Below are 12133 nucleotides of genomic sequence, written 5' to 3' on the forward strand. Positions count from 1 at the left end.
ATTGATGACATTGGATCTAAAGCTTTTAGAACTGCTTCATTAATTACTCTTTTTTGTTTGTTTACTTGTCCTTAAAGAATTTGGAGATATTTTATGTCAATTTGTTCATTCATTAGTCGTGTTTAATCATCATCTTCTCCAAACATCTACTCATGTAAGAAATTTCTCTCCCACTACTTACAAATGCGCATTATTTAGTTAATCGTTTTATTTTCTTTTAACGTATCGTATGGCAAACTTTTGATGATATGTATTATATCAACTTTATATTTGTATTTTATTCATTGGGTTTCATTAATCATAAAATAATATCTAATTTTAGAGAATCTACCGGTGTAAGAGCTGGTAATTTATTCATGTCGTTCAAGTCTATATTCCAAGATGTACGCGGAGCGGTGGACTGGGTGCACATTCAAGGAGATTTGAAACGCAGGACGGTCGAAAATTTAGATCAATATGTGAAAAAAGACATTCGATTACCAATGGTTTTGAGCAGGATACGAGAAAGTGGAGCTAAAGTTTTCTTATTGACAAATAGTGACTACAACTTTACGGATAGAATAATGACACATCTATTTGATTTTTCTCATGGAGCACGAGTAAGTATTTTTACATATTGTGGAATATCTTCTATATTTATATATAAAAGTAAGTCGGGTTTTCCTTCCTGACGATATAACTCCAGAACCCACAAACCGATTTCGACAATTTTGCATTCGTTGGAAAGGTCTCGGGCTCCGCAAGGTTTATAGCTAAGAAAATTAGTTGTGCATGGCATCGTGCCTTAATGCAAGACGCTGGAACTTCACGCACCTTAATTAAAAATTCGAGTAATGACATTAGTGAGAATTATCAGAATTATGCTTGGTTAAGTCAACGAGCAATTCTTGCCGCAAAGAATAATGATGTACACGCACTGAATTTCACCATTCAATCAAAAATTGCTGGCGATTTGGTGACATACCAATGATTTCGACTGGTCTTCCGTTTGACTTCAAACGATTGCAATTTCAGGTTCGCCTTGCGTTCGCAATAACAAGTCGCAAGGCCAATCGCTTAGTGTTTGCGGGATAAATTTCAAATAGATTATTTAGAAAATCATTATTTTTCACATGGGCAGTTATACGTTGCCTGTTCATGAGTTGGAAAACCATCCGCTTTGTTTGTGTTAACGTCAGACCAAAAAACAAAAAATGTGGTTTATCAAAGAGCACTTCAATGAAACGGATGATTTGCGGATTCACTTTCATTTACTTAGATAAGTTCAACTAAAAAACACTTCATTTTTGTAATCGAAATAAATTCATTACTGTTGTATAATAAAATCAACAGAATTTTAGCGCAGAAACAGACATTCTTGCTTAATTAAAAATGTACATATGCCTGTGCCTAATTGAAAACAAAGTATAATTATTTAGCTAGTAATTATAGAAGCATAAGATGAATAATATCGCATATCGTTAGCTTAAACTATATAATTTTGTAACTTAATAATATTGATATTACAGCCAGACGATCCTCATCGAGACTGGAAAACTTACTTTGACGTAATAGTGGTAGATGCACACAAACCTCTTTTCTTTGGTGAAGGTACAATTTTGCGTCAGGTTGACACTCGAACAGGATCGTTAAAAGTGGGCACGCATATGGGACCATTACAACCTGGTCAAGTCTATAGTGGCGGTAAGTACTACTTTATCTCATTCTTATAAGAATGATGTGAAATAATGAAATAGTTCGGAATTGATTTGCAAAGTTGAAATTATATACTTTAACTATATAAGAAAACTTTAGGATTTTTCAAAATTTTGAAACTTTTAGAATAACTTTCATATTTGTTTTCATATTTTTGAAATTCTAATAAAATCGGATATTTATTTTAAATTTTTTCTAAAATAATATTTTTGCTTTATTTTCCCCAACAACCAATCATTTCTTCACACCGTCAACTAAGGGAAGGGAATATGATTTTTGAATCATTTTAATCGAATGATCCATTCTCTCAAAAACTGCATATATTTTCTACAGTTTTGTTCCGTACCTCCGAAAGACCTACCTTTCGAAAAAACTAACTAGCACATTTCGCCGACAGTACGAACCGAATGTAATGAAAATCCAATCAATGTTTTATTCCGTCAATAACTTATATTTTGATGTGCATATGTTCAAGGACTATTTTTGACCATCAAATGGCATTTCTGTATCTCCGAAGCCGCTGGACTCGCCGTTGCAGAAATGTAGTCAGTTTTTCACTCCGTCAATACGAATCGATTGTTTTAATCATTCTTTCAATCGGGTGTCCCGTTCTTTCAAAAATTACCATCTTTGCACTTTTTGCTCATTATTTCAGAAACGGCTGGACTTGCCTTTGTTAAAAACTAATCCGCACGTCCCCCCATCATAAATAATAAAAAAATTAAATGTTTAAAATATTTAAATCAGATAAATCTAAAATTCAAATAATGGTGCTAAAGTTCAACTCCGTGCTTTAAGGCAAATTGCTGGAACTTTCCGTACCGAAAATTAAAATTTTCAAAAAAGCAACATTTTTTGAAAACTTTGAAAAAATTACATTTTTGAGAATTTAGAAGTTTTTTAAAAAAAGTGTTTCAAATCTAATTTTGATTTTTTTTGAAAATCTTGAATTCTTTTTAAAAACAAAGCAAACAACGCAACTGGCTGCGTAGCTCTTTTAGAGAAGAAATATGAAACCCATAGAAATGTGAAAAAAATGTTTACTTATTAAAATCTCTATAAAATATCTTATAATTCGATGTGAATATGTGTAATGATCTTTTTTGATCGACAGATGTCAATTTTTTATACCTCTTTATTGAATATCCCAAACATCTACACCCGCCTTCCAAAAATTTTACCAGTTTTTTATTTCGTCTTTTGGCTGAGGCTTTGGCTGGAACTAATCACGACGTCTCTCAATTATTCTTATTAAATTAATAAGTATAGGATAACATCGTTGGAAATAAATCTCATGCTCAAAATGCTAGGAATATATTAACCCTCCCTCCGTCGGTCGGAGATTTATTTTCCTTCGAACGGTCGGAGTAGTCTGGCCGGACCACCATTCATTTTACATGCATTTATATGAGATAAATGAGTTTTTGGTGTCTTATATAATAACGATTATTAGAAATAAATATTTATAGTTTTGATTTTTTCTTTTTCTTGCCGTCTTTTGCATGTGTTGAGCTTGCCTCTAATAAAAATCGTTGTTTTTTGTTAATTTTTCTATTTTATATCAATGAAAAACAATATTTATTCTTCTTCGGCGCCTTCGAAATGAATGTGAAATTCAAATGAAAACGAAATGAGGTGGTCGCCCTTGGAATGAGCTGTAAAACTCAAAGTGAAAATATAATTTCAATTGAACTGCATAATTACGGCTACAGGTTTGCAAGAAAAAAGTTTCGAACGCAGTACCGATAGAAAAATTGTTGATAATGTACGCATTATTCATATGATTTTCAATGTTTGCGATAACCAATAAGTTTGATAGGTTTTTAATGCATTTTTATATGTGTACGTGTAAAACCAACATTCATGTTACAACACATAGCAAATAATATATAAAACGCAGTTTGAATAGAAAATACCAGAAAAAAGACAAAAGTCTGATCAAAACGCGTCATATTTCATACAAAATGTATGGGTGGTCTAGACAGACCACTCCGATCGTTCGAAGTATAAAAAAGTTAATATTCTTATTTATTTTCAAATTGAAGTCGAAAAAAGTCTGGCCAGACCACTCCGACCGACGGAGGGTTAATAGTTTTTAGTCTATTTTAATCGTGTTTATTTAATATTATAGCAAATCTTTCATATTTGCAGGATCGAGTGATGTATTTACTGAACTTATAGGAGCTAAAGGTAAAGATGTTTTGTACATAGGCGATCATATCTTTGGCGATATTTTAAAATCAAAAAAGATTCGTGGTTGGAGAACATTTCTGGTCGTTCCTGAATTAGTTCACGAGCTACATGTTTGGACAGATAAATGCCAACTTTTTGAAGATCTTCAAAATCTAGATGTGATGCTCGGAGATGTCTACAAGTGAGTTTTAACATAGACTGGTTCTTATTTAATTACCTAATCTGTTTGAATAAAAAGAACGGGTATGGCATCAAATCAATCATCAATTATCAATTAAAACACTCAAAAATGCTATCAAAAACATATATGCTATTTTAAAAATATAAAATTTGTAGTTTTAGTAGTTATATCTGTTCCTGTATCGTGGTATAGAGAGATATTTACATCCTTTATATCGTTCAGGTATAGGTTGTTAAGTTTTCCAGAGTTTTTGTCTTTTATGTAGTGCATGTTATGAAGGCATAACTAAATTTTAATTAAAAATAATATAAAAAATCATAAGTAATTTCAAATAAATAGCTAAAAAATTTCTTTATCGAACTTGTTTATTGAAATAATACATTTCCATTTTTAGAGATTTGGATTCAAGTAATAAAGAAAAACCGGACATAAGCAAACTTCGTAATTCCATAAGAGACGTTACACATAAAATGGATTTAGCATATGGCATGATGGGCTCTCTGTTTAGGTCCGGTTCACGACAGACCTTCTTCTCATCTCAAGTAAGTGAAATAAATCAATTAATATTAATGTTATACTAATCAAGGAATAATATTTATCCACCCCAAAAAAATTGGCAACAATATAAGAATATGTATCTGTATTTATTAATATTACTCGGTTAATAATGACTATCAAAATCAATTTTCACTCATATTATTGTGTGATAATTATTGCTTTTAATTTATTTGACTTAGAAGCTTAAGATAATGGTAGGTTAACCATTTAATGTAATGTTTACGGTCGAATCGTTTACCTCAGTTCATTCGCGCAAAACTGGAAATTTGAATGAACTCAGTTCGTTCATAGGAATTTTTAAACTTATCGCAACTTGTTGGACGATCGGATCACCATATGGGATTCATAAAACTTTCAATTATATTTTACTATATATATTAATTTAAAACAATTGATAGTAACAAACTGTTAAACAGCTATGTTTGCAGTGCGATCAATCGTTTTGTCGGAACGTGTTATCAAAGAGACATCAGAAAGATGCACTTTTGGTGTCTTATTATAATCAAATTCTTATATGACTTGAAATTGTTTCGTACTTTATATGTGAAACGTCTGATCACATATTAAAAACATCACTTCTACGAGAGTATCCCGAGTAATTCTCCTGCTTAACATCACTTCTATACCACCTCATTATGCACTAAATCACAAGGCACACGAGGCTCGAAAACAGCCATACCCTTACATCATTTGTGTAACACAGTGATTCCCAAAGTGTGAAGTTAAATGTTTAAACGAGTATGTGCAAGAAATGGTGCGAATTGAAACAGTACCATAATTACATCAGAATTTTCTGAAAACGATGGTTCACACTTTCTTTGTGAGTCAATAATTTGTGTAACTTTTCAACGCGTGTAACTTTACCAGGGATTCTGTGACGGATATATTATTATTACTTGCCTTGCTATTAATTATATTTCTTTGATATCTACCCGAGTACCGAATTTTGTAAAATAACCGTGAATAATCGTGATCTAGAATAATTCTTTCGTTACGTAAAGTTTTAAAAAACTTATCAACACCTATCAACATATCTACTTCGCGCGGGATATTGAAGTGTGGATCCGAAAATCTTAATCCATTAGGAAGATTTAGTTCAGAAATTTGGATAAGCCGCGCGGGTCAGCTCGATATTTTCTTAAGCACAAAGGCATTCATATTTTTCACAAATGTACCATCTTCATTAAATATTTCTAAATTTGTAAAATTATTCAATTTCGTTGAAATTTCATCAACGCGATTTTTGCAATAGCGATTTTGATTTCAAAGATATATTATACAAATTAACAAACTTGATTGGATTTTCGATCCTTTTTTAAGTGCAATTACAGAAGGTTCTTCACAGCTACAAAAAGAATTGATAGAGATAATAACAAATAATGAATTGAAATTGAAATTTAAATTCTAAAATTGCAATTCTAGCTGCAAAAAGAGATGCCGACGGCTTAACCACTGGTCTGTCATTGAAAAATTTCTGATTGCATTTCCGTCATCAAACTATATCATTAGTGGAACGTGGATTCAGCGCTGTAACTTTAACAAATTACTAATAATTATTACTATTACTAGACGATTACTAATAGTCGATCGTGGTGATTTAAGATTACTTTTGGCTTAGATAGAACCGATAATTTCTAAATTGGTAACAGCACACCAAATTCATCCCTCAAATTAAAATTATAATGAGTGTATCTTTATTCTGAATATAGTTTTATAATTTCAAACTTTGATGCTATTTTACAACCTTCTTTTGAAAGAGTAAAATATTAATTTTGATAACGTCCATTATTTTAATAAATAAATCTTGAAATGTTTTGCAAAATCAATAGTGATATATCCGTAATAAGTATATTTGAAAAATTCAATTCATTGACTTGAGGACCTAGAATATTTGAAATTCACTGATTCACTAAATTTTTTTCCGAATGGTTTATTATTTATTAAAATAGCGTACTCTGTCAAAATTGGTTTCTTGTTGGTCAATTTATTTTTTACAGATTCAATAATTTTTATATATCTTATTAATTGCTATTGAAATGAAAAAAATTAGGGGGGCGCTGAGTAATATTTTTTCTGGGAAGGGGGCGGTAGGTGAAATAAGTTTGGGAATCACTGGTGTAACATAAAATTTAACTTCTCCATGCTTGCGATTCAGCCAGACTTTGATATTTAGACTAAGACTATGCGTCCATCTGCCCTTCACTGCGGCTGCGGTTCTTCTGTTCTTAATTTTTCTGAGTTAGGATTTCTTCATTGGTAAATTGTCCATCTTTCATCTGCTAATACTAAGAGAGGCAGAGTTTCTGAAATGACACACTGTGGTTCCTCCGACATTGTGTGAAATAAGGAAACAACTTTTAAGGCACTCAGACGGTATATGGAAATATCATATGTTAGCACCGTGGTAACCACTGAAGATAGTAATATCCTTCTGCTTTGTTTTGGGCCTCCAACATTAGAGTAACCCTAACTACTGCACAAACGTGTTCTTACAAACGTGTCTCGGATACAATTTTTCATCCATGATTTCGAGCGCACGGATCAACCGACTCGAATGATTTTTAAGACATTCGATTCGTATCGATTTCGAGACGTTGATTAGTTTTCAGGAAAAGACATGTTCAGCCACGGAGGGCAAAGGGAACAAAAAATGGCAGTTTTTTAATGAACAAAGCATCAGGTTCGAATGATTCGAATGATCGCCACTTATATTGGCGAAGAGATTTTTTTACTAAGACAGGTGCAGCGGTTTCGTAGTTGCAGGGAAAAAGTTAAAATAAATATTTTTGGTCTGAAATAATCATCACCAATCATTATTATTCTATATATACACACTAGCAGGCAGATAGACAGGTTATTAGATACACAAGCAGAAAGGTAAACGGGTGGACAGGTAGGCAGGTACAAAAGTAGACAAGTTGACAATTATACAGGTAGAATCTTAATGAAGTAAACAAGTAGACTATTAGGCAGATAGATCATACACAAATTCAATATTGATTATATCGATTGTTTAAACATATCGGGAATTTCATGCAACTAGTGTCATTCTGTCAGTGGCGTAACTATAGGGTGGCGTGGGTGGCAAAATGCCACGGGCCCCCGGCCCAAGGGGGGGCCCCGGTCCAAAAGGACGCATGCTCAGAAATATTTTTACATTATATTCTAATACTTTATTTTACTTGAAAATTATGTTTTCGTAGGGGCGTAACTACCGTCGTATCAGCCGTATCAAATATACGGGGCCCCCAAACCAGGGGGCCCCCAATGTCCGTAAGAAACATTAATAATATAAAAAAATCATGAAAAACGAATTAATCATGAAAACTTAGTTCAACCAAATTTAATGTCGTTAAAAAAGTAAGCGAGGAATGTAAGATTATTATTTTAAAGAGTTTTATTTTGTCCAGGCCACGGGGGCCCCAAATACGCGTAAAAAATCCGCGAGGAATGTAAGATTATTATTTTAAAGAGTTTTATTTTGTCCAGGCCACGGGGGCCCCAAATACGTGTAAAAAAGTCTGCGAGGAATGTAAGATTATTATTTTAAAGAGTTTTATTTTGTCCAGGCCACGGGGGGCCCAAATACGTGTAAAAAAGTACGCGATGAATGTACGATTATTATTTTAAAGAGTTTTATTTTGTCCAGGCCACGGGGGCCCCAAATACGTGTAAAAAAGTCTGCGAGGAATGTAAGATTATTATTTTAAAGAGTTTTATTTTGTCCAGGCCACCGGGGCCCCAAATACGCGTAAAAAGTCCGCGAGGAATGTAAGATTATTATTTTGAAGAGTCTTATTTTGTCCAGGCCACGGAGGTCCCAAATACGCGTAAAAATTAGTAAAATCTAACAAATTTTGGTTTTATTTCACTAATAACAAAAGTTAGAATAAACATGAAAATTTTCTTCTAAATAAATTTAATTTCGAAAAACAAAACATGAGCGTGTGAGAATGTAAAAATATAATTTTAGAGTGTTGTGATTTTTTTTTAATATTTTCTTTAATATTATTTATGAAGCTCTATAATATGCTTCTAATAGAAAACTTTTTATTAAGTTTTGAAAATACTATGGCTCGTTCATTAAATTTTGATAATGTCATAGACACTTTTGCAGAACAGAAAGCACGAAGAAAAGATTTCAAATAATAAATACCTTATTGAAATTAAATTGTTGTTTTTATTTCATTCCAAATTTATGCATATTTTAAATAGGTTTCTTCACCAGAATGGGCCAGCGAGTATATGACGAATATGAAGTTTTCAAAAAGTATTAAAAAGGATTTGATTGTTAAGAAAACTCGTGAAAAATTGATTGTTAATGTTAGGTTATGTAATAATTATTTTTAACCCCAAAGTACTATGTTCTTTCCCTGTTGAATTCAGGCATAAAAAAATCCTTTCTATAGTTCATGTATTACAATGTTTAAACACAAAAATTTTATGTTTGATTTTCAAAACAAACTGATTGTACTATTAATTATTAATTTTGACTTATTATTTTTATTTTTATGTTTTCTTGTACTTATACATTTTAAATAATTTCTTAATTTAAAACCATAAAATATAAATAAGTCGAAGTAGATTTACTCATTTTTAATACAATTTATTACAAATCGTGGATATATATATATATATATATATATATATATATATATATATATAACATTTAAATCAACACGTTGAAAAATTTCGAGTTTTTTTTTAAATTAAATTAAAACCACTTGATTTTACTGATGGGGGCCCCATAAAAAAAATTGCCACGGGCCCCGGGTGGCCTAGTTACGCCACTGCATTCTGTCATTATTAATAATAATTATTTTCCAGGTCGTAAGATATGCAGATCTGTATGCGGCAACATTCTCTAATTTGATTTACTACCCCTTCTCATTCATGTTTCGAGCGCCATCAATGCTTCTTCCACATGAATCAACTGTAGCACACGAGCAAAGCTTTATTATGGATCCCAAGATGGTATCATCGAGAACAAGAAACGCGAACGACTTGGATAATACAGCTACGCCCGGAAAGGTATATTTTGGAATTCAACATTATTATCTTTCTTTATTGCTTTCAAGATTTCTATCATTTGCGTTTTAAATGCCAAAAAAATGCATCTACAAAAATATAATAGTTCTTTTTTAATAATATACTTTACAATAGTAAACAGTTGCCAAATATGTCTAAGTGTTTATTTACTCTTAAAATTATATGGACTTTTGTAACATACTTAGGTTTTGGTTTGCATTATAACCTTCTATGTGCCGAATTTTTGTTTCGAAAGTAGGAGAGCAAATAATTATATAAATAATAATAAATAATGATATGCAGATGAAAAAAAATCTTTTTAAAAATTATGTGACTGTCAAATCACAACAGCCCATGAAGTTCGCACTTTGTGAAAATATTATTTCAGGTTCAAAAGCCTAGCAATGGTGATAAATATTGATAATGATCGTCTTGACTATGTTATTGAAATAAATTTATGAGTCATCTCACAAAAAAATCTATAATTATGTGGTAAAATATCGAAAAAATTAGAATGTGGTTTGAAAACAATCAAATTTTTGTTTTTCGTAATCATACTGATATCGAGCTACGATATCGATTTTCACAAGGAAATATAGATACAAAATACGCTTCCAAGTAAAAACAGTCCTTTTTTAGCAATGCGGCACCTAATTAAGTATGTATGAGCAATAGAAGATGAAGAATAATAGTGAAATTTTGTCAAATATAAGTAGTTTAACCGTTGGGTTGTAATTTAAATACTTCGTAAAAAGAAGAAGTTTGAGCATAAAAGCTCATAGAACGGAAAGTCTGATTTCTGTTAAAGATGTGAATATAATTTTGACAAACGGAATCATAAATGCCAAATGAATAGCACGCGCCGCTGTGAGAAGTTCATTATTCCCATATTTTTAAATAATTCACCTATATTCAAATGCTTAACTTAAAAAATACTAATGCAATAAAATTCTGCTGAAGCCAAGCTAAAACAATGATTTCAGTTAATAAAAACAACAAATAATAATGGCAAGCTGGGATAATGGTTTTATGCGTAAAGACTTCTGAGCACTAAAATCAGATCGTTTCCAATTATTTATCGAAGTAACTCGACTTCAAGCTTAGTCCAACACTTGGAAGTAATATTTTTCTTAAGTAAGTGTCAATAATTAAACTATTAAGGTTCCATACTTAAGATCACGTTATCGACATGATTATATCATTAATAGTTTAAATGGTTTATTATTATTATTATTATTTTAATCCGGTTAATCACCTTGATACTTTCCTTAACTGTCTAAATATTTTAGAAAGAATATTTGATTTTTATGTGTCTGAAACAGCTTTGTGATAGGTGCAAAGTCGTGAAGATCGTACACGGTTATGAGCCAGACCGCAACTCGCGCTAATAAACAAAAAGAAAATTAAGTTTAAAAGAAAATTATAGCAATGTATCATAACTTATCGGTTAGTTCAATCGCATCCCATATATTTTACAAAAACATCTAGGATTTTACTCATACTTTTGTTTCAAATTTTAGATATTGGAACGCATGAATTCGCAGATTCCGCATCATAGACCAGAAACACCACGCTCCGTAACTCATAACCACGATGAAGATTGTTCGGACGATGAAGACAAAAAATCGCTCGACAAGAATCAAGAGAATTGAATATCTATTCTATTTCGAAAATAAATGCTTATCAAATAGTATATTTATTATGCAAGGAAAGATGAAATAGATTTCTACAAATCGCGCAGATATATATATATATATATATATATATATATATATAGTATATAAAATATTATATAATAAAATAAAAAGTTTATGCACATAGTTAATAAAATAATTCATATATTCATAAATCGTTTTTCATTCAAATTATTAACAAAAAATGTCATGAACATATACAAATAAATTATGTTAACAAACTGATAAAAAATTATTTCTATTTATAATAATAATTACTTTCCTTGAGACTATATATTGACTTAAGGAGTTAGGGGTACTTAAAATTTTTCGATTTCGATTTTTATTTTTTTGCATTTTCGTTAAGTGTAATATCTTGATAATATTCTCTGAAAATTTCCAGTTGATCCTGTGATTACTTTTTGAGTCATTGGACTCTTACCATCGCGCTGACGCAAGTGGAGAGCTCGATACTTATATTCAAGATTATTCTCCCTTACCTCCTGATGTTTTAAAAGCTTTCAAACTAATTTACGATATCAGCAATAATAATTTACTTTCAAGATATGTAGTTCAGGATTGAATCCATAATCAGAAAAAAATTGAAAGCTTCAAGCAACTAGTTTGAAAAATATGCCCAAAAACCGTGAATACTAGTTCTACTATCGTAAAAACTTCAGAATACATATACATAATAATCATTATTAATGATATGGATACCCTAGAAACTAATTGTGGGTATAATTTCCATTGGTATGCTGAAAAATTGGATGCTGCACGTGTGAAAGTGGCAGATCCTTTGCTT

The 12133-nt window shown here is 31.2% G+C and overlaps 1 protein-coding gene across 1 annotated transcript in view; it reads left to right on the forward strand.

Moving 5' to 3' along the window:
* LOC113366519 (cytosolic purine 5'-nucleotidase-like) overlaps positions 1 to 12133 on the forward strand; it is a 55391-nt gene that overhangs the window by 33657 nt on the left and 9601 nt on the right. The window contains exons 6-11 of the mRNA XM_026608140.1: positions 323 to 599; positions 1509 to 1683; positions 3847 to 4069; positions 4464 to 4611; positions 9455 to 9658; positions 11176 to 11379. Of these exons, the coding sequence (XP_026463925.1) occupies positions 323 to 599; positions 1509 to 1683; positions 3847 to 4069; positions 4464 to 4611; positions 9455 to 9658; positions 11176 to 11307 (1159 nt within the window). The 3' untranslated portion in view covers positions 11308 to 11379. The remainder of the gene's footprint in view (positions 1 to 322; positions 600 to 1508; positions 1684 to 3846; positions 4070 to 4463; positions 4612 to 9454; positions 9659 to 11175; positions 11380 to 12133) is intronic.

Source organism: Ctenocephalides felis, unplaced genomic scaffold (assembly GCF_003426905.1).
Source record: "Ctenocephalides felis isolate EL2017-DRISC unplaced genomic scaffold, ASM342690v1 CF-g0.4_SCAFFOLD_01170, whole genome shotgun sequence".
Taxonomy (NCBI): domain Eukaryota; kingdom Metazoa; phylum Arthropoda; class Insecta; order Siphonaptera; family Pulicidae; genus Ctenocephalides; species Ctenocephalides felis.